The sequence below is a fragment of the Melozone crissalis genome, unplaced genomic scaffold, assembly GCF_028551555.1.
Source record: "Melozone crissalis strain CALT ecotype California unplaced genomic scaffold, PUWL_Pcris_2 ptg000006l_1, whole genome shotgun sequence".
Taxonomy (NCBI): Eukaryota; Metazoa; Chordata; class Aves; order Passeriformes; family Passerellidae; genus Melozone; species Melozone crissalis.
This window is the reverse complement of record NW_026535784.1, coordinates 11,427,588-11,450,292: the sequence shown is the minus strand read 5'-3', so window position 1 is coordinate 11,450,292 and position 22,705 is coordinate 11,427,588. Positions and strand designations below refer to the sequence as shown.

The window sequence follows — 22,705 nt, the reverse complement described above, 5'->3', positions numbered from 1 at the left end:
GCTGCTTACCATGACCCATTGCTATAATCACTTTAACTGGTGTATTCACTTTTCCTTGGGAATGAAGAATACAGTTTAAAAATATTTTAAGATACTTTTTGAGGGACTTGCACTGAGTCATAAACAGGTATAACAAACAAATGCACAATGAGGGTACTGCACAGCTAAAGTCAAGAGGAGTGAGGGCTTTCAGAGCCAGAGAAGAAGTAGTGAAGAATTACTATTGGTTTGATAAAATTGAGAAAAGGAGGAAAAAAATGAGTTATTGAAAGATGAGAAAGCGAGATACACAAAAGACTAATTGCCTGAGACCAATCCAGAAGTCTTCAAGGAACAGGATTCTTTCTATTTTGTACTCTAATAAAAGCCTATTTTTTTTCTTTACAGGAAGCTTTCTAACCATTTAGTTTTGAAATATTAATTTACATTTCTGGTGTCATAGGAGACTAGAGTCTCAATTATCCAGTCTTTGGTATAAATGAAAAGGCCCTAATTTGTGTTTACTTTACTCTGCTGCAGAGTGGATAGTGTTCTTTAAATACTGTGTATAGAATCAGCAGCATCAAATCCTGTGCCTTCTGCATTTCTGATTGTCTCTTCCTCCTCTTTTGGTACTACAAGTACACTTGCATTTTTCTAGTAGAAAATGACTTGACATAGCAAGGAAAAAAAAATCAGTATCTATGATAAAAGGAGGAGGGAGACATCTGGTGTTTTTTCTGTAAAACTGAAAAGGGTTTTCCCCCTTATCTGGAGTTTTACCAGCATGTATTAAAATAGAATTTCTCAGTCTCAGCACCTCCATCTTGTAGTATTTAAGCCAAAATAGTTACAAGAAAAATCCTGTTTGATCTCATCATACTCCATCTATAGCTATAAAAATGAGAAATTGTGTGCAATACAAGATCCAATTAGACTGGAGACTGAGAGGTAAGCTGCATCTCATGGTGGAGTGTAGATTCCAGGTAAATCTTGTAGAAAAATTGAATTTCCAAACTCAGCATCCTATCTGCAGTATTCCAGTTGCAGTACATGCCTGAATGAGAAATGAGAAATGAGCATACACCAAAAAAAGCAGCTTGTTACATGTGGCTGTGTGTTGACTTATCAGTTTCTACCTGTGAGCATTAGGGGGGGTCTGTTGAAGGTGAGGGAAAAGTATGAAAAAACCAAGCAATGCATTTTTCTGCAGCTTCCACGTGGCAGCTGAGGTCTTGATTTCTCTGTGTGATGTTCTGCCACCTGAACCCTGTGTCTTATTCATAATTTTGTGTAACCTTCTTTTGACAGTACCCACATATAAATCAAGTGTTGATATCTGTAAAGAAATAAACAAAAAGGTGCAGGAAAGGAATGATTGTGTTTCAGGGAACGGGCATTAGTTTCAAACAGGTTGCACAGAGAGGTTTTAGAGGCCCTGCCCCTGGGGGTGTTCAAGACCGGGCTGGATGGGGCCTGAGCAACCTCGTCTGGTGGAAGGTGCCCCTGCTCATGGCAGGGAGGGTTGAATATAGATGACCTTCAAGGTACCTTTCAACTCAAACCTTTCTATCAGTTGATATTACTGAGGAAATAAGGGAAGAAATCTTGGAAGTGTTGTGGTTTCCACTTAAGTTGTGCCTCCCAGTCAAGATCTCTTGATAGAGCACAACAATGAGTCAGCTGACTTGGGTTGAAATAAAAATTATTCTCACTGGTGGTGCTGTGGAAAATCAGCAGCCTTTTCTGACTCACTAGGAACTGAAGACTTGGAAGTCATTACCTTTCCCATCCATATGTAATTTTAAAATTGCAGCTCTGTGCAAAGGGCTCAGATTTATTTTCTGCTGGTGTTTGATGCAGAGCACTACAGGAAGACAAAAGGGCCTGTGTTGGCATGGTTTCTGTGGTGCAGCTGTTTTGGTTACTGTCTCAATGATGTGTTTTGTTGAGACAGTCAAATCTGATTCTTCTGTTCACTAAAAATGAGCACAGTGCATGTGAAATGTGACCTGCTGTTATGAAGCAATAGGGGTATCTGCTTTGCATCAGGAAGTGTCAAAATTTTCTAATTCAGTCAGGGACTCAACATAAATGTCAAGAACAGAATATGAAATATGCAATTAAATTATCAATGGAAAAACAAAATTTTGTTCAGAATGGTTGTTCCACTTGGAGTTCTTCCAACCTAGGAACAATTGTTTTTGTAGCTGGGCACTGAACTATTAGTCTTATTCCCTTCTTGATTGGACTTCCTTTTATCTTTGTTGATGACCATATAATTTAGTCACTGTTCCACCTGTGACCTGACATATTACATGCTTGTGCCTCAGATTTCCTTCCTTAATGCTTTGTAAAGTATGAAGGGAAAACTAAAGGAAAGTCTACAATTACAGTACTTACTTGAAAATGCTGAAATAAGAAAATTGTATGAAATAATAGCGGTTCTAAGGAAATAATTTGTCTTTTGAATGTAAAATAGCAAAGGAAATTTATTTGCCTGTTTCTTATATCACAAATACTTGTATATGTATATAACCTGTGGGGTTTTTTCCTTCTCCCCCCCTTTTTCCCAGGATGAAGTTCAGCATCTGAAATGGACGGCAGTCTTGGATTCACTCAGAAGCAGAGCTACTCAAACTCCAGTTGTGCTGCTACATGATAAAGAGTCTGGTATGCAAAGAAATCTGACTTTTTCTTTCATTTCTGTGCCATTTAAGTGAAAATTATTTCATTCATGGGGTGTGTATGACTTAAAAGGTGTAAACCCTTTGAAAATCCTCCTAATCTGTAAACTGTATCTGGGGAAGGTGAAATGATAACTTTTTGCCACTATTTGGATATGAGCTTTCACAAGAAATCCTAGAACTTTGAAAAAGCTACAGAGGTGAGGGGGTACTTTGTATGTCCTGGATGAAGTATAGTATTTGGGAATGCCATGCAGCAGACAGATTTGCTCTTCAGACCAAACAACATGAAAGCTCTTTTGTTGGCAGATTATATCAGGTAAATTCTTCCAACATAAATTAATGGGAATTTTATAGCAAATTTTTGTGTATGTAAATCCACACCTGCACTGAGTAATTTTAACCTGTAAATTTAATCCCTAAGTTTTTACCTGCCCACTGTAATGAAATGTATTTTCTGTTTCTAAATGCTTTGGGAACTGGGAACTCTGAACCCCAAATACACCTTAGTTTAGACCTCAATATTTATGGGGTTTTTCTGAAGCTTATTTTCGTGTCTAACTTTATGCTTGTATCTGTCTCAGTGGTGATGAATGCTGCTGATAGAAAAGGTAATTTTGAGCATACTCACTAAAATATTTTTCTATTCAGAACATCTGCTCTGATGGTTTTCGGTTTGCTTTTTGTGTAACTATCTGGGAGTGACATTATATTTGCCTGTGCTTCACCATAACAGAAACACCGGCCTGTAATTGTGAGGGACTAAAGCAGATGGAGGAGCTTCCAGAAGACCTTGTACCAGTTTTGGAATGCAGTTCCAGTGCCTTTGTGAAAGTTGCTGGTCTAGCTGAGACTGAGCAGGTGAGAAGAAAAGTTACTGCTGTTCTTGCTACCTTTGTGCACTGGGAGCATGTGAAATTGGAGAGAAAATGAAGAGTTGGTGTATTTAAAGGTGAATATAAAAGTAACTTTAGATTATAGCTACTACAGATGCTTTACAAGGTGAATACACATGTGCACTAAGACAATGGTTGATTTACTCATACCTAATTTGTAACATTACACTCATTGCAAGTCTTTAAATCATTTGAAAACCCTTTGTATGGAAATATTTTTTCTCATCAATCTGTAACCAAGTATTTTGTGGATCAAGGGAAAAACAAATTATGATTAGTAACAGACTGTAGCAAATATTTTTCAACTTGAAACATTTCTCATTTGCTGTCATCAGGTCACCCTTGGACCACAGAGGGCAAATACTCTAAAGGACAGTTTGAGGTGTACCCCAAGTCATCATGCAGCAGGACTGCTTCCCCCTTGTTCTGAGAAGTTACCCAGTGATGAGACAAGTAAGGAAACCAAAGATGAAGAAACTTTTTTTCTCTTGAAGGAACACACCATAGCTCCACCAGTGAAGACATTCCCTGCTTCTGTGGTTGAAATCTTAATGAGAAAGAAGCTCCAACTGACCTTGTTTGAGCCTGGGAGATGTCACATAACAGCTTTCACCACTGAGAAGAAAGTGAGGAATTTGAGTTTCTGTGAGACAAATACTAATCTTTGGTCTGATCATCTTTGCATTGTTGCAAAAGGAGAATTTCATGACAGAACTACTGAATTTCTTCATGGGACATTGCCCTCCACTGTGGCTGAAATTTTCACAACATCTCTAGAAGAATGCAACATAGAAAAACATTGGGGAAACAAGCAAATTCTGCCAGGAAGTGTGAGTGAGAAAAAATGTCTGGATAAAGATGTGGATGATGAAAAGTATCACCAAAAAATCTTTACAGGGAGAGCTGAAAGAGAGGAAATACAGAATGATGAAGCCAAACATGAACAGGTGACCTGTGATCTTGAGGAAAGTTCTAAAGTTTCCTACAGAAATGAATTATTCAGTCCTGGGAAGCAAGGAGTGGAAGCCAGAGAGAGTCTCCATAGCACACAGGGTGCCCAGAGTTTACCTATTGATTTCAAAGTCTTTCAAAAGTGTTTTGAAGGGAGTCCTGAACGAATGGAGAAAGAAAATATTTCAGAAAACTGCATCCCTGATGTGAATAGTGAACATAATGGAGAAGACATGATTGAAATGGAAGAGAAAGGAAAGCAGGCTCAGAAACCAACTCACCAAACAAGCCCCTCCAGCAATATTGGCCTGAAAAAAATGAAAGGCCAGACCTTGAAACTCCATGAACCAGATAAGGATTTCTCATGTCAAAAAATAGCTGCTAAAAATGTGCAGCATGAATACTCTCACTTTTTTTTTTCATCAGATGAGGAGAGATATATGCTAAACTTGCTGTTTCCTCTGCAAGAGAGGCCTGTGTACTTAAGGAAACTATTCCAGCCAGGGAACAGTTTTTATAGGTGTTTCTGTCCTCTGTCAACCTGGAAAGCTGGAAATGAATGTGATGTGAGAATATCTGTACTGGAAAAAGCAGTGGCTGCGTGTTCTCAGAGGATATTTCTGCTGATGCAAGAGAATGAGAATTATGCCAAAAAAGTCAGTATGTTACAACAGGAGAATGACAGATATGCCCAGATGCTGTGTGCCCTGGAAGAGGAGATGGATGCATGTTTTCAATATGTTTTAGCAGCAGATGAAGCTAACATAGTTTCGTTCCAAAACTTACTTAATGAGAAAGAAATTGCTGGTGGATGTTATGATAACTTTACAGAAGAAAGCACCATGACCCCAGGAACATCTTCAGTTGCAACTTTTTCTAAGAATCTCTCATATGTTGAAGAGAAAAACAGGAATTCTGAAAAAGACCCATGGACATTTGCATCAAATAAACTTCACGGGAGTGTTCTATCCCTGAATGGAAGGAAAATGAGATACTTCCAGCTGCTTTCTTACCTGAAAGAAGAAAGAAGCAGGTGCTTCAAAGAAATGGCTAAATTATTACAAGACAAGGAGAACTGTGTAGCAAAATATAATGAATTGCTGCAAGAGAGAAAGAGAAATTTACAAAGAATAGCTCTTTCAGAAGGTGAAAAAGAAACTTTGTTGGCACAATTGTCAGAGATAAAGTGTGAGCAAGACAAATACAGGGCCTTAGTTTCAGTGCTCCAAGACTGCAAAACTAACTGTTATCAAACCATTTCTGACTTACAGGAGGAAAAATGTGTACTGCAAAGAGAGATTGACAGAATCAAGCAAAAAACTTCAGAATGGCTTGGTGAACTTCAGAAAGCAAACGCAAACTTTATTTTAGAAAATAAAAATTTAAAAGAGTTAATGTCTTCTTTGGGTTTCACTTATGAAGAGCTGAGAAAAGGGGAAAGTATAGGAATGAACAAAAATACAGTAAAACTAAAAGAAGAAAATCAACCACCTGGTCTTAAGTCAAAGAAAGTTGAAACAGCATGTAGTGTAACACAAACCGAAGAACAGGGAGTTCTGGCTACAGATCCTTCTGATTATTCCCCTGGCAAAAAGGTAAATAATAACAGTAAGGAATGTTATTGATCAGGATCTTCTGAAGAAAGGGAGATACAAATGTCATTTGGAGGGCAAAGCTGAGTGATGGAGGAAACTGTAACCTGTCACATGAGCTGAGGTGCTAAAGTTAGCTTCGAAAGAGAAGGCAAAATGCCAGAGAGGGTTTTTTTTTTTGGAATGTTGTATTAGAGAATGTTAAACTGATACAGCAAGCTACAAAGTTAAAAATAATACTTAAAAGACTGCACTGTTCAGGCTTTTAAAAAATTATTTCTATTATTTCAAGAGTAAAAGCTTTTACAAGAAGCTTTTATTCTACTACAAGTTCTCCTAACAGAAGGAAACTTTTTGTAATGGTGAAAATATCATGTTTTTGTGAAAAGTGTGCGCATGATCATTTACTAATTTATTTTTTTATTTGGTCTAATTTTTTTTATTGTTTTGATGTATATGAAGTATATCTCTAAAGACAGGATCTTTAGTTGCGGTGGATTTCTTATCCTTGTTTTTCCTCTGTAGCCATGTATCTTACACCACAGTGAATTTCTGTGGTGATTATTATGTACTTATAAATGCAGAATTACTACTTCACTTGAGAATAGTCAGCAGGAAAATATATATATGTAATACCTTTATTTTATGCAATTTTTTGGTAGTAGTTTACGAGGAAACCATCTATTGTTCTATGAAAGACCGAGTGCCATTTGGTACAGGTGAGAGGAGTCATCACGTCTTTTTGTCTATCCAGGGCAGCATGTTTGAAAGCTACAGTATGATGAAAGAGCAAGTCAGAAAAGTGGAAGAGCAACTAAAAATACAACAAAAGGAATTAGAAAATTCAAAAAAAGAGGTAACCTTCTACTCTGACCAAATTTGTTTTTTCTTGTGTTTTCTTACATGGCTTTTTGCCAGGCTCTAACACTTTCACAAAACAGGGAAGTCTCTGATCTGCAGAACCAAAATGTTCCTCTAATCTTTGAGTGATGAATGTCACAGTCACCCTTGGCTGGCCAGAACTTCAAGTGAAGCTGCATTCCTGCAGCACACTGTGCCAGAGGCTGGGTGCCCTGATAGAGGCACACACAACCTGCCCACTCTGGCATCTCTGGGCAGCTGCTTCCCTCCAATCACTGGGAATGAGGAGAAGGAGAAGGTAGAGGGAGCACTGAGGGTTACTGCAAACCTGAACTGAAAGCAGTTTTTGAGTGGGAAGCCAGATCACTGTCAGGGGTTTGCTGCATCCAGAGGCATTGCCAGGTGTGCTGCTGATTCTCCCACAGCTGTGTAGCCAACACCAAGTCCAGCAACACCTTCTTGGAGACTTCCAAGTGTGGAGAGGTAGTTCTGTGTCTGTGTGACACAGAAAACTCTGCACTTTTGACACCATCCAAGGAAGCTTTCAGTGTTGTGCCTTTCCAAATGCACCAGATATTCACATTCCTGTTTTTTATTAGTCGATCTCCACTCCATGCACATCTAAGCAGAATGTTTTGGTTTTGTGGCAGGAATACATTTATGGGGTTGTAACAGGCATCACTCACATGCCCTGTGGACAAACCATTGGCAGCAGCAGGTGTGTTGAGTGTGTAAAAGAAAAATAGCAATGAGGTTTTTGTGGTGGTTGTATGAATTTATTGTCCTTTGAAAGCAGCTTTATAAGATTCCCAGCTTTCAAGTGAGGCAACTGGAACGAAGGGATGGATTTAGATGACTGTTGGATGGTTAGACAAAGACTTCTGACCTTTTATTTTGAACATAAAGAGACAGTTTTATTTTTATTTCTTTTGTAAAATCTGATTAACTTGGGTCATTCTAATCCTTTTGTGTGTTATAAGGAAGTTGTATGTTAAAATACTTTCCTCAATTTACTTAAAATAATGTGAAACCTTTGCTTCCAGAAGGGAGAAAAAATGATATATCATACAAAGGAAAGAGCTTGCTGTCAGGAAACCAGCTGAGCTATTGAGGGGCTTTTTTGTGGTTTTTGGTTTAAGTTTACTTTTGTTTTCAAAACTACAGTTAATGTGTGTAAGTAGAATGAAGGCAGCCTAGAAAAAAATTAAAAGGTGAGTTTATGGAGGGCTTTTTTTTCCCCTTCTTTGCATTCTTCATTTTTGAGATTTTTGTTTTGATTCTTATACTGAATTATTGTGCCAGCTACTAAGGAGAAAATTAACTCTGTCCCAGTTGAAACCAGGGCACATTCCTCAAGAAAACCTTTTCCCCCTGCCCAGCTAATAAAAAACTTGTTTTTACTTTGCTCTGAGGACTTTCAAAGATATAATCTCTGAAATCATGTGTGCATACACCACAGCTTTTTTTAAACTTTATTCAGAATATTCATGGTAGCTTCATGTTTAGAAACAAATTTAAATAATATTTTTTGGCATAGGTCTAGTGAGATATTCTATAGGACACACTTCTAGAGTTGCATTAATGTTTTATGATAAGATTGTAGTGTATTGTATAACTTCATTTATTTTAATGAATTTCTAACAATTCAAAAGTTATGATGTACAGAGCAGCCTCAAATCCATGGTTGTAAGCTGCTATTGAGAAAGGATCCCACTGCTGGACTAATTATACTCAGGAATTTTTGTTCTTCCTGTTAGGCTCAGAAGTGGTACAGAGAGCTTGGTTTTGCTGAAACAAGGTATGAAGAAACCAAAACTCGTTTGATGCAGGCTCTCTCAGAATTACACCACCTTAAACAAGAAGTTGGGGACAAAATGCAGGGAAAGCAGCACTGCAAATTACTGGTATGTATGTAAATGGCATGGAGGAAAGCATGGGCCTTGGGAGGAGGGTTCTGACTGCAGAAATACCCATTATTGGTATTTGGAATAGATTTAAAGAGCCTCTCCAGGCACTGAAAACTTAAAAGAGAGCAGATGTTGTGCAAGGTAGACCATCTGTCTGCAGAGTAGCCCAGGTTCTGGGCTCTGCATGGGCAATGTAAACACCTCACTGTTTTGTCTGGGAGGGCTCTTGTTCTGCTCTCTTTAGCCAAAGTCATTTTCAGATGGCCTAAATGAAAGGTCTTGGAGGAATCTGCAGTATTTTGCAGTATTTGGCCTTTCTGCCCTGATTTCAGGCCTTGTAGCCCTGATTGCTGGATTTGGGCAGGCAAAATGACACTCTGGACAGATGGTGTGGATTAAAGTCAGAGTCTTTAATGGAGGCATGTGGCCCAGATATGTGTCTCCAAAATCCAGGAAATCTTTCTATCTCACTGGAATGTGTTTATATCACAGAAATTCTGGGTTTGCTGTAAATTAAACTTTTTTTAATTTTCAGGTGGTTCTCTGTCTTCATACAGGTTTATGTTTTCCACCAAAATTAATTGTTTTACAGAAACATTTTTAATTACTGAATAATCTTCTGGAAGCAGCTTTTATAAAGACTTTTCAGCTAACCCTGTAATTATTTTTGCCCTCCTTAACTGGTGAGCTGCAAAGAGGAAATACTTCATTTCTACTAGGTGGAAAAGCACATTTGTAGCAATCTACAGACATTTGCAGATTTGTTTTGAACAGGTTGGACAGATATGGTTTTAGAAGAAAATAGAAACATTCTGGAAAACATAAGGATTCTGAGATCAGTTCAGTTGCCTAAATGTCATTGTTTGTCCCAGTTAAAAGCCTTAGGGCATGCTGGCTGAAGGTGTAGGTAGCCAGGAAATCTTAGGCAGTTATTTCATGTTAGCTTGTACACCCTACATGGAACTATGGGCTGGTGTTTAGACAGCTGAATTCAGACTTTTAGATGAAAAATTTAAAATATTTTTCTTGTCATTCTGATGTGTTGGCATGTAGCATCCTAATACAACAGAATCTATTTCAGGCAAGAAGAAATGACCAAATTGTTTGAAAATAAAAAGAAATGTGTCACATGTTTTGTTTAAGCCAGCAGATAAGATTTTGGGTGCATTTTTGGGAAATGGAGCATTAATCATTTTTTTAGGGAAATTGAATCCTTTTTTTAGGGACATTCTGGGGCAATTAGTGTTTATTATGTTAGTCAGTGAAGCAAGATGTTAATTATGACTCACATGGGAATAAAATTCATGGGCCTTGACAGAATATTTTTACACTGGAAAAAGAGCAGGTCAGCCTTGCACTATAGAACCCTGCTACTTTTAAATTCCTCCAACAACTTATGTTTTCAAATTAGTGTTTATTGGTCAGTAGGATAGATTTATGCAATACTGTGATGCTGTTTAGGTCTGACTTCTTGTAGGCTGTTGTGGTTTAGTGCCAAATTTTGGAATACAGGTGTCTCATTCCAGGGTCAAAGATGCAGTTCATGCACTTCACAGAACTGGGTATATCCTTCAGTTTTTGATGGCAGAACTAATTCTCTGGATAACTCAAGTCCATTATGTTTTGACCGAATAATACTTATTTTTTTGGCACAATTTAGCAAGTAGTCAAATAGAAAATAGAGTAGTATATATCTTAAGAAAGGTCAACTTTATTTCAGTAATTCACCTTTAAAATAAACTTCTTAATATACACCAAGCTGTTGGTAGCGGGTTTGTGTGAGACCTTAAAAAATAAGTTTGTCTCGATTGAAAAAAAAGACACTTTGTCAGAGAAAAGATCATTATCTATTTTTCTAGCATCATGTTACTTCCTGAAGGCAGTTTTGCTGACTGGTGATCCAGTTTTTGTTTTCAGTTGCTTTCCACCCTTGACCAAAACTCTTTTTCATTACTCAAAGTTACTAATAATCCCTTATACAGTAAATCACAGTAATTTATGCTTTTTCCTGTACTAAACTTTATTTTTCTGGAACACCTCTTGCTGCAATGCCTGAAAGAGTGAAGATGTGAGCACTCTGAGCCTAGAACCCAAAGTGTTTGAAATATGCTGTGTTTTGTGTGTGTCTTGTAGAGCTTTTTGGATTTCTTATGTTCTCCAGCCCCTGCTGCCCAGGGATCCTACCTGTCACCTGAGATCCCATGTCTGTCATGATATTATTCATTGCAAGTAAAAGAGAGATAAGATCATATCTTTGAAGCTTACTGCTAGGACTCTATTTCAGTGAAGTTGCTAACAGGTGAAATACATTTTAGCCTAGAAGCATTTGGGTGAGTTTTTCTGAGATGTTGAGGTGGTGCTGTGGTTGAATTTAAGAGAAATATGGGGGTGAGCAGGAAGGGGGCAGGGTAATGTTTACAGCTTTAAAAATTAATAGAAGAATTTTGCATTAAATGCAGACAATAAATAAGGCACAAGGCTTCCCCAGTGAACTCCTGATGACTGTCTGCAAAAAAGGCCTGTAGCAAAAAAGGTCATATTCCTTCTCATTTTCTCACTGAGTTTTCAGACAAGCACAATTCACATAAGAAGAGGAAGATACTGGTTTTATTTTTAATGTTTAGGTACCAATTTCAAAAAGTAGTGATCTTGCCAGGTTTTACAAGAATGCAGTGTGTTAAATACTATATTTTAGGCTTAGTTACCCTTTGGTTGATTCCCAGTCCCAGCTGCTGGGTCCTTCATCCTTCTGGAGCTTGACTACATAACCCATGGTCACTGCAAACTGGGACATCTGACAGAGTGCTCATCATAAATCTTGTATGCCTCATTTGTGTATTGGAACTACAGAAAACTGCTGGTGGTTCAGCCAAATGCAAAAGGAAAGAGGGAACTTCTCTCTGTCTCTAACCTCCACACAGTTGTTTTATTTCCCCACCTTTTTTCCCATAAAGCATCTTCAGTTAGGGAGTGTTTCCCATTTGGTTTTAACATACTTTTAATGTGGGAGAGAAGATAAGGGATGTCATGGACTCATCCTCAGACTTTTGATCCTGCAGCCCTGGTCTAATCCATGGTGATGTGTCCAGCTGTTCCTATTGTTCTCTTGACACAAGGGGGAGCCAAAAAGTTTGGTACAAGGCATCCAACCTGCTCCAGTGCTGTGCACAGAGGACTGGCTTCAGGAGGAGGAGCGCTGTGACAGTGACATATTTCTGGTTTAATCTGTGTTGCACTGATGGGCTGCAATGTGATCTGTCAGCTCAGTTTGCTGTTCCCTGTGGAATGGTGCCTTCAGTGTGTTGTAGTCAGGGGTGCCAAAGCCAGAAAGGCTGGGAAAATTTTACTGTGGTGTTGTGCATCAGGGCTGAGTATGAACTTCTCTCTCAGTTTTATCAATGTTTGTAACCATTAAAATCAAACCATCATTCTGTTTTGCCAGAAAGTGATACAGTTTTACCACAGTATATCATGGGTCAGGCTATAATTTTTAGCTTAATCTTTTGGACTTGCTTATATACTGATACTTACATTGTCAGAAATCTTGACCAGCTGTGTGTATCAACTCAGTATTTTCTTTTATTGTATTTTAATAAATACATATAATAGCATAAGTGTTTTTCAGGATATTTCCTTCTCCTTCAGATTTGCCTCATTCTAAATCTATATGTTTAATCAGGCAGTGTCACTTGTAGGAGCTGACCTTATGATGCTGACCATCAATCTAAAGCTCTCACTAATCCTTTCAATCTAAGTGCATGAAATTGGGGAGAAAAGAAATTTAAGGGTGGGGGAGGAGGAGTTAAATTCAGAAGCTTCTCTTTCCACTTGCTCTGTATCATGATTATTACATTTAATGTAACAAATTTTATTTTTAGAAATTTTTACTTAAGATCTAATTAGTTTATTAATGATCTTCCACAACAAATAAATATTTGGGAGAGGGGAATTATCTCTCTGAGATAAATATACATAGAAAAACAAGGGACATATTACTTCTTGTTGAAGCAGGAGACTGGGAACATCTGAGTTTTTTCCTTACTCGCTATGTGACCACAGATTGGCCACTTCATCTGTCTTTGCCCAGTTTTCCCATTTATTAAATCATTACAATACATATATTTACCTTGAAGAAATGTTGTAGAAGTCCATTTCTATACGTCTTCTCACAGGGTTCAAGTACTCTTGACATATAAAGAGTTTAAGATTAGTGCAAAAATATAAGTGTTAATATGTTCATGAAGTTTTGACATTATGCATTTTTTAACAGCTTGCTTCTTTTTGATGTACAAGGTAAGTAGTTATATTGATTGGGAATTTTTGTGGTATACCACATGATTAAGAATATTTTTGTTGTTTTATACACCTTAATTGAAAATCTGTGTATTTTCTCTCTAGCCTGTGTACACATTGAAGGATGCCCAGGAAAAAGAGGAGAATAAAATAGCCAGTAAGAGATTAGAGCAGCAAGTGTTGACCTTGAAAGCCCAGCTCAGGGACCAGGCTGCTTTACAAAATCAGTTTCATGACTTGCAGAATGAAGTGGAACTTCTTCAGGCTCAACTATGTGAAAAGGTATAAAATTGTTCTCTTCGTGCTTAAATGTGAGCTTAGATGTCAGATTCTACATCTCTCTTTTCAAAGGGGTGAAACAAAATAGTCTTCTTTCCTGGGAATGAATCTGAGGATAGTTAAATCATTTCCAGGCATATAAAAGTGCTCCTAACTTCAGAGAATTAGGGAAAAGATGTAAACTACCTAAGTGATCCATGTTATGGAAAAATGATAAATGATCATGAAAATTCTTTCTCTGCTCTGATTAATCCCCATAGTGTAATGCAAGCACAATGATGTTGAAATTCTTTATAGAGCCACCTCCTTGGCTTAAGTTGTCAGGATTTTTTAACATTCACAACTCTCTTTTTCCACTATATCAGATTATGAAACTCCAAGCTAATAGTAGAATTTTGATAGAGTTTTCCTAACTGCTTTGGTTCATCTGCTGGGGTTGCACATAAAGAGTTTCAGTATTTTCAGAAAGGTGTGTGGTTTGGATTTTTGTCATAATTATTCTGATGAGAATTCCCATGTATGCACAAATGCACTGACACAAGCAGTTTCTACATTTGTGCATTATTTTTCACCTGGCAAACCAGAGCAGGTACATTAAGATTTGCAAAGCTGCTGCCTTACAGTGTTACAGCAAAGCTGCTGCTGTGACTACAGCTACTGAACTCTTGGGTGGAAACAAATTCCTCCTAGGACTTCTTTCCCTTGGATTTTGTTTCCTATTGGGAACTATATTTTGGAATAGGATAATAGTTACAGTGTGAGCCAAATTGGAATTGCCCACCAGGCTCTGAAACATCGCTACTAAATGGCATGGTCTCAATAGTGCTCTTTGTTCTTCATAGCCTGACACAACGAGTAGAACATGCTTCTACTCTGAAATACAAGAGATTATTGTCTTCTCCCTACTGGGAACAGGTTTCATTCTACTTTCTCCACAGTAAACCCATCTTTCTACAACTTTTGTTTCTGTTTTGTTGTTGTTTGTCTGTTTGTTTGGTGGTGGGAGCTCTGTTTTGTTTTTCCTAGCCTCACCCTGGGCTGTGGTTTGCTCTAAACCAGTCCTGTAAAGAGGGTTAGTGGCTTCTCTCAGGGATGGGTTGGGGGAGGCCTCTTAGAAGAGCAGTGCTGGTAAAATGAAACTGTTGTGTAGTGTCACATCAGGTGGTAGGCGAGTAAAGGGTGAGATGTGCTTTCCATATAAATGGACAAATCTTAATTGTTCTCTTGCATCAGCAAGATGTGTTGCTGCCTGCCTCATCAAGAGTTGAATGTCTCCAGTGCAGGGACCTACTTTGTTTGTTCCCCCAGTGCAATGTAAATACATGTTTCCTCTATCCTGCCTGCTCTGATTCCTCCCAAGCCCACAATTTATTACCTGAGGACAATGTGACCTTTTCAGCATAACTGATTTCTCATAAAGGAGGGTTTTTAAATGATGAATATAGTATATTTACTGTAAACTTTATAGAAATATAAATTGTCAGGCAAGATAAATGCAAGGGAATCTGTACTTTATTGTCAAAAGTACTGTATTTATTCATAATGGTAATGGATTTTTTTGTGGCAAGATACTGTGTTTTTTCTGCATAATCAGAAAGGAGGGTTACCATTAGTAGATTTTAATCATAAGGTACAGACTAAGTAATCTGGCCCACCCTGCTTCACCTCCTAATAGAGGACACGTATCAGCTGTGTCAGAGTAAAAGGCTGTTGATGTTTCCTTTCCAGAGTAGAATATACATGCAGAAAATCCTTCCTCTTTTCTCTAAGTTATAATATTGATAAGGAAAAGGAAAATTTTCCCCCAATGAATGTTTTGGAAGATTCACAGAGTAAATATGTACCTGAGTGCATAATGAAGGATACCAAGTCTTGACTGTGATGCTGCTTTGATTAAATAACCTCACTGATCTAAGGCTCCATCTAAGAACATCCAAAAGCCTTTGATAATTTTTAAGACTAATGCTAATGTAGGGCAGTGTTTGTATGCTGGAGCCTATTTGTGTGCAGCCAGTGCCTTGCACTGATTCATCCTGGTTGTGATACAGGGTCACACAGATGTGAAAAGTGTACACCTCAGAGTCAGGTCTAAAACAAATATAAAAAAACCACTGGAGTATTTCAAAGTAATTTTTTAATAAATTGATACAGGATATTATTCAACCTTTCAGGAGAAAGAGCTGCAGAAGAGCAAGTCTGAAGTGAAGTTGACATTAGCTCCTCTGAAGGTACTGTGTTTCCCTGAACCCTGATTCAGGACCTGCACGGGGGAATCCCTTTGCTTACAGGCTCTGTGCCTTCCTCTGCAGCTGTCCCTGTTTTTCTGGTGCTGCTGCCTTCACCTCAGTGAGCAAGGGCTCACTGACATCATTGCAAGGTGACTTTCAGCCTCTCAAAAGGCAGACCTTGCACATGGAAAGGGAACATCTCTTTCCAGTTTATCTGTGCATATATATTGAAGGTGTGGAGGCATCTATATAATGTAGAGACATAGAAATTCAGTCTGTAGCTTTGGGTCAAAATGTGGAATTACAGATTAGACACAAAATGTAATCTTGCAGTCTCAGAAGGGAGTGAAATGACAGAGCCATGGGATGTTTGTGTGTTCATGCCACACAGGCTAAGCTGGCTTGCCTCACCCAAAAGTGCCAGGAAAGGAACAGCTTCATTAGGAGGATGCATGATGAATTCCACAGGCAAGGATTTATTAACTCTGCATTTGATGAAGAGATGAAGAGTCTGGTGAATGACATGACCCTGGCAGAGTACATGGTTGCTTTTACGCCAATGTGTAATCAAGTGGTAAGTGCTCCTACTTCCTTGTAGTATCCTCATGTGTACACTATTGAATTAAGTGGTGGTTTTCAAAGTGTTTAGGGAGACTTAATGTGCAATTGTAAAACATATTTCATTGCTTAATGTAAGCATTGCTTCAGACAAATCATGGAGTTGGCCATTTTACTGTTGCTGTTGGCAGGGTCTAAATTTCAGGAGCTTAAAGCAAAGTGCATCAGTGTTCCATGCAAGAAACACTCCCCTGGTATTTTGACTAAGTATCTGATGGATAATGCAGCATGTATTACCCAATTACATTTTAAATATAAATTTTGCATTTCTTTTCTGTGCAATGCATTGTTTCAGATTTATGAAGAAGTTAGGGAAAAAAAGGTCAACTGTGAACATTTTAAGACTTAACTCAGTGAACATTTGTATTCAAAAGGGAGTTGGTCACTTGTGTTTCTCTGGCAAAGCAAAAGTGGGAAAGGAAGTTTCACACCTGGTTATATTCAATATTGTCATTAATATCTTGGATACTGGGAATAAACTTCCTAATTTTGGAGTTACACCTACTTGAAGACTTTCTTAAGGACAGGAATCTCAATCTGGCAACCTGAAAAAACAAGAATTCCCTTGCAGTACTTCAGTGTCCATCAAGAAGTTCTTTTTCCTTTTGATGTCTGTTTCTTGGGGTTTTTTTTAAAGCCTGTAAAAGTACCCAGACAATATTTGATAATGGTTGTGTCAAGTACACTTGAGTAGAATCTTTTTGGTTGAAAGTGGGGTATGGGGAAGAAGTACTGTGTGTTACACATTTGTATAATTTTGTGTGCTTGTCAAAACAGTACACAGAATATTGGTTCATACTATATATTGTACTTCAGCTGACACAATGCACTGCAAAATGAATGCATAAAAAGAATTTATCTTAATGACACTTGACATTTTCACCAGCAGAAGATGATCAAAATTGGCATATAGTATAGTAAATCCACAGGCTTATTTTTGTGATGATTTTGCACTTTTACACACCGAGTGGCATTCTGTATCATGTTGATAGTGCTTATTCTTACAGTGTTACTAAGTGCTGCAAGCTATCACTCAGTCCTGCTTGTTTTTGTAGCAAAAAGCAATTTAACTGCATGTTAAGGAAAAGGTGGATTGATTCCTGGCTGCAGGATGGGACAGGACTGTGTGTCTGGCTGTGTCTCCTTGAATACCTCAAGTGTGGGTCCAGCAGTGCCTCACCCAAGCTATGGGACTCATCCGTCAGAAGGGAGACAGTACTCCCCTGCCTTCAGGCTTTTCTCAGACACTGCTGTGATAGATAAGCATTAATAAAGCTTGCCAACACAATAAATATCAAAATACTGTTCACACTCACAGTGTCTCCCTAAATGTTCAATTACCACAAAACTTAGCAGATTCAACTTCTAGGTTCAACAAGAGAGAATTAGATTAAATATGTATTCTGATAGCCAGTGAACTTATCTGCAGCATAGAGCCCCACATTAAATCCCCTGCTTTGACAAATATTTAGCTGTTCATATTAAGTGGAGCACAAGCCCCTTCCATGGTGTCTAGCACTGCAGTGGCCACAGGTCTCACTTAGGCTCAGGCACAAATAGGATTCAAGCCTGGGGCTTTTATCATGCGAGGAACAGACTGGCTCTTGCTGGATGTGCTCACACTGAGCTGAAGGCTCCTCTGGTCTGTGTTAAATCCTTCCACATATGACAGGGGGAAACTTTCCTATCAAGGAAGAGTTGCATGTTCTCATGAAAAATGTCTATTTCTATCAGGTTTCCATTGGAAGACACTTTCAATGAAAAAATGTCCAAGTTTCACCACTACTAATTTAATGATGATTACAATAAAAATTAAAAAAAAGAAAAGGAGAGAGACTGTTTCATATTCATGTGACACATTCCTTTGGTTTAAAAGATCTTGTACTGAATTCTGTGGACATATGTTTAAGTGAACTAACTTTTCATCTTGGAAATTTTATTTCTTGTTTTTGATTCTTATTCTCCCTGGACTTCACATCTAAGATACCAGAGCTATACCAAACATGCACTTACATAAAATTCCTTTGAAAGCTCATTCCTTCCTTCCCCTCAGTTTTTCACTCCTACAGCATTCATAACATTAGAATTCTACTATACAAAACCTGGTGGATTGCTGTTTTTTGGAGAGGTTTTTGCTTTTATTTTCCTTCTTAAATTAAAGATTTGCAATTGTCTTTATTCATTACTGGACCCAGTAACAAGTGGAGCCCTGTCACACATTGGCAGCAAACCTCTTTGCTGCGACTTACTGATGAATTTCAGCTCAAAGTTTGCAGTGATGAATGAAGAACTGATCCAGAGCTTTTTGAAGCGAAAGAGGACTCAATTCAGGGCCTGACCTTTTGTAGTTCAGTAAAAATCTTTGAGTCATGTTCTCAGAGAAAAAATTATTGGTTCATAGTTCTATCAAGAACTCTTTTTTCTTGGTCGGTACATGAAATTACAAGTAGAGGGGATAGAGCTGCTTCAGCTGGGTGCTGGGATGCCCCAGCTTTGGTGGGGCACTTATGGGCACCACCAAGTTACTCCTGCTCACAGACCAAGGCAAACTCCAGTTCTTTGCTCATTCAGGACACGATGGATGGTTGGTCATTTCCTTCTGTTTGCCAGAAGTATTTTCTCCCAAATTTTCATCCCAATTAAAATACTAAACTACAAAGATGGTATTATGCAAAGCCCACTGTCTTTGGAGCTTCTCTTCAGACTTTCAAGGCTCTGCTCTCAGACATGATAAATCCCTGTTGTCCCTGTGACTTTATTTTGCTAACTCAAGACTTCCATCAGTTCAGTTCAGCAGAGCTGCATACGTTTGAGGCTTGTCATTCTTGATTATTTTCACAGCTCAATGTTACATTCAAATGTTTGTTAGTGAAAAATAAAATTTGCTTGAATCATGTAGTATCTCGTAATTTTGTTCGAGCGGTGCACTCTTCATTGAGGTCAGATACATGCTAGAGTATTATGTTCATAAAAGACAGTTTTCCTTATCTTAAAAAGTCACTGTAAAGAGGACTAGGTTTTGAATTACTTTTCCTCATGATAAAACTGTACACCATGAAGCTCTTTATTTGTAATTTAGCTTAATTAAGCAATTTAGTATAATTTAATTTAATTTTAGTTGGTTTTTATCATAATAAACATATATGATTGCAAGGAAGGGGTTTTATTTCAATTCTTTTTCATCCAGCATCTATGTCACTTTGGTGAAAGCAAAAATTCTGTGTGGGATGGTGAATAAATGCTGACTCTCTGCTTTGAAAAAGGTCATCTTTTGGGCAGGCATTGAAATGACAATGTATGTCTAATATGAACTTGAAATTTTTTGGAGGCATGAAGAAGGTAATTTCTAAGGCTTTGTAATATATTCTCTCTTTAAAAGACTTGAAAAACCATTGCAGCCCATTGGAGTGGAGCGATAATAAATTTTGGCAATAGGAATATTTTAAAACCTTGTCTTGTTTTGTGTCTGGAAAACAAAAAGCATGTGGCTGAAGAGGACACATTGCTGGGACAAGGGCTGCCTCCAGCAGGTACACGTGGCACTGGGCACAGTGCCCTGGCTGGCAGTCACATCCCCAATGTCAGACACAAAATGCGTGTCCACGTTTGGCCTTTTGTCATGTCCCATTTTAATCACCTCCTTTTCAATGCTGTTTTTTTTTTTAATTGGAAGGACCTTGGCCTCATCTCTTTTTTCTTGCCTTTGTAGAATTAATTTGTGGACATTATTAACAGTTACTGTTTTTCTGCCTCTCCCAGTGAAGAGAGCACAGGACAGCATTCATCAACTGATCTTGGACATTCACGTTCACAAAACATTTACAATAAAGGACTTGGCTTTGCAACAGCTGCTTTACTTGGCATGGTAAAAGTGGGAAGCAAGAGGAGATGTTCCAGATAAGTAATAGGACGTGTGAAAGAGGAGGCTTGATTTTTTCCCTGAGTTTAGGTGTCTTCTTGCAGTTTAAGGGCCAGGATTTACCTGGTCTGGCTGGTTTGAACATGAGGCAGTGTCCATGCTGCTTTTGGTGGATCAGAGAACCACGCAGAGGAGCAAGTGAGCTTGGCTCCCCTTTCATATGGACTCAGCCCAGCCACTACAGTTCTGCAATATTTTGGGCCTTTTCTCTCTCTTTTGGGCTAGGTGAGAAGAAAAAGGAGTATGTTTAATTCTTTCCTTCAAACGATTGAGCAAACTGCCTCTGTCTGGATGTCTGTAATGGAAAATGCTGCTCATCCAATTTCTCTTGTGCTGGAACACTTTGACCTGATGATATATTTTATATATTCTTTCCATAGTGGATCTGAAACCATTGTGGCTGTTTGCCCTCATTTCTTGGGGCTGAAAGGGAATTTGTGCAAGGGATGTAGGGATAAATGGTAGTGCTTTTTAATGCTTTTCATGCAGTCATCTTAAACCTTATGGATGGAAAGCTCCAGGCAAGGAATGTGTCCAGTGCAGTGAATTGTTTTACAGAATAGGGATTAAATGCTCAGAACAGCATAGCTTAATTCTTCTTTCTGTCAAGGGATTTCTTCTGAGATATGTTTTGATAGAACAATGCTTTTTGTTTGTTTATTGGTTTGTATTTCTACTCATTACTTTGCAAGTTTTCAGTGAACTGTATTTGAAGATAATAGGCCTGAAGTAAAATTCTCTGATGTTTTCCTTAAAATGCTTTGTGTGTGGCTGTGAAGGCCAGAGGCTTTTTTGGCACTGAGGGTGAGATACATTTCCTATATGATACCTGTACTTCTGACAATCATCTGTGGTAGTTTATCTATTTATTTTCATAGTTAAACCAGAGAAAAACATCCTTCCAAGGAATTATGCTGCCCATTTTATGTACCTGCTTTAGGTAAGTGCAGATGACTGAGCACTGACAGGCTGCCCAGAGAGGGAGTGGAGTCTCCCTCACTGGAGATCTTCAAGAACCATTTGGACACAATTCTGTGCCTTGTGCTCTGGGATGGCCCTGCTTGAGCTGGGAGGGTGGAGCAGATGACCCAGTGTGGGCCCTTCCAGCCTGACCCATCCTGGGATTCTGGGATAAGGTGGGAAGAGCTGTGGAAGTTGGGCTCCTGTGGTTGTCAGGAGGGCCAGGGGCAGATAGACTTTGGTTTGATAAAAACCACCCTCAGAAGGGAGAAAGAATTTAACTTTGGGCTTTCAGCCTTTTTGGGACAAGGCCGATCAAGAGCAAGGAATCTTTCAAGACCAAGTTTTCTTTGCAGAAAGGTGTTTTTTTACCTGACATTACAAAAAACATGCCTTGAATCATTGGAATTGCAAGGGGATGAAGGAGTGGAATTAGTTTTTTAGTAATTTTTTTTAAAGAAGGGTGAACTCCATTGCTGAGAGATATGTTATTTTTGACTTTAAGAGAAATTATTACAAATACTGAGAGACATGAAATACAGGTTTAAAAAAGTCAGGGGCAGCCTGGTCTTTGCAATAAAATACCTATTAAAGCTGTTCAATAATTATGTAAGTGGTTGTTTGGATAGAGAGGATGTCAAGAATTTGTGCTGGCTGAGGAGAAGGTTCTTACTCAAGGTTAGTGCCCTTTGAAAGTAAAATTTGGTTTAGCTGACAAGATTTAGATCTATTTCCTGACTGCATAATACAGATATTTTAGCAATGTTTTTTTGCTGTAGTTCATGGACAACAGCATGTGTTTCTCTAGAGCAGCACATGCCACTACAGGAATAGCCATGACTAAAAAAAAGGGAAAAGCTTTAAAAACTAACCTTCCTTTATTTTCTGATAAATTATAGAATTTAGGTTATCATAAAATGTACAATTAAAAATATACAGATAAGTTAAAAGATTTTCATCTTCTCTCTGACACCACTGTCTTATTTTTTTGTAGTGTTGGGGTAAGCTGATGGTTTTTGGTTTCAATAGTAATCCTTCCTAGAACTTGTCATTATGCAAGTTTACACTCTTCTCAGTTTGGTCAAATATCACAATATTTTCATTTCTTCCTAGGTGGGATATTTTGTGGAAAACTGAAAGGAAAGCAAAAAAAAAAAAAAGGAAAATAGAATAAATATAGTAAAAAAAACAATAAAAAAGAACCAACCTGAAAAAGAACAAGCTAATGTCTGGGCAATTGAGACAAAACACAAAATTTTTTGCTTAGCTGTAGGAAAGTGCTGTAGGAAATACAATCTCTAGTGCTAGTCTGATGACACGCCAGAGATGAGTCTTATGAGAATCATACCAATTTCAAATATAGTACAGACTATACTGTGAAATCTTCATCAGGGGAGTAACATCTTCACTCGCTGGGGTTTGCATTAACCCTGCTTTCTTCTGAGTCTCATTACTGTGGCTGCAGAAGAATTTGCTAATTCCAAGAGGCAAAAAGGTTTGTGGGGTAAAGAGCTGAAGGAAAGGAATGACCCTTC

The 22,705-nt window shown here is 38.2% G+C and overlaps 1 protein-coding gene across 1 annotated transcript in view; it reads left to right on the top strand.

Moving 5' to 3' along the window:
- Nucleotides 1-22,705, top strand: part of CUNH4orf50 (chromosome unknown C4orf50 homolog) — an 81,050-nt gene that overhangs the window by 5,053 nt on the left and 53,292 nt on the right. The window contains exons 4-11 of the mRNA XM_054295992.1: nucleotides 2,556-2,652; nucleotides 3,403-3,527; nucleotides 3,898-6,108; nucleotides 6,860-6,961; nucleotides 8,724-8,870; nucleotides 13,272-13,448; nucleotides 15,617-15,673; nucleotides 16,065-16,247. Of these exons, the coding sequence (XP_054151967.1) occupies nucleotides 2,556-2,652; nucleotides 3,403-3,527; nucleotides 3,898-6,108; nucleotides 6,860-6,961; nucleotides 8,724-8,870; nucleotides 13,272-13,448; nucleotides 15,617-15,673; nucleotides 16,065-16,247 (3,099 nt within the window). The remainder of the gene's footprint in view (nucleotides 1-2,555; nucleotides 2,653-3,402; nucleotides 3,528-3,897; nucleotides 6,109-6,859; nucleotides 6,962-8,723; nucleotides 8,871-13,271; nucleotides 13,449-15,616; nucleotides 15,674-16,064; nucleotides 16,248-22,705) is intronic.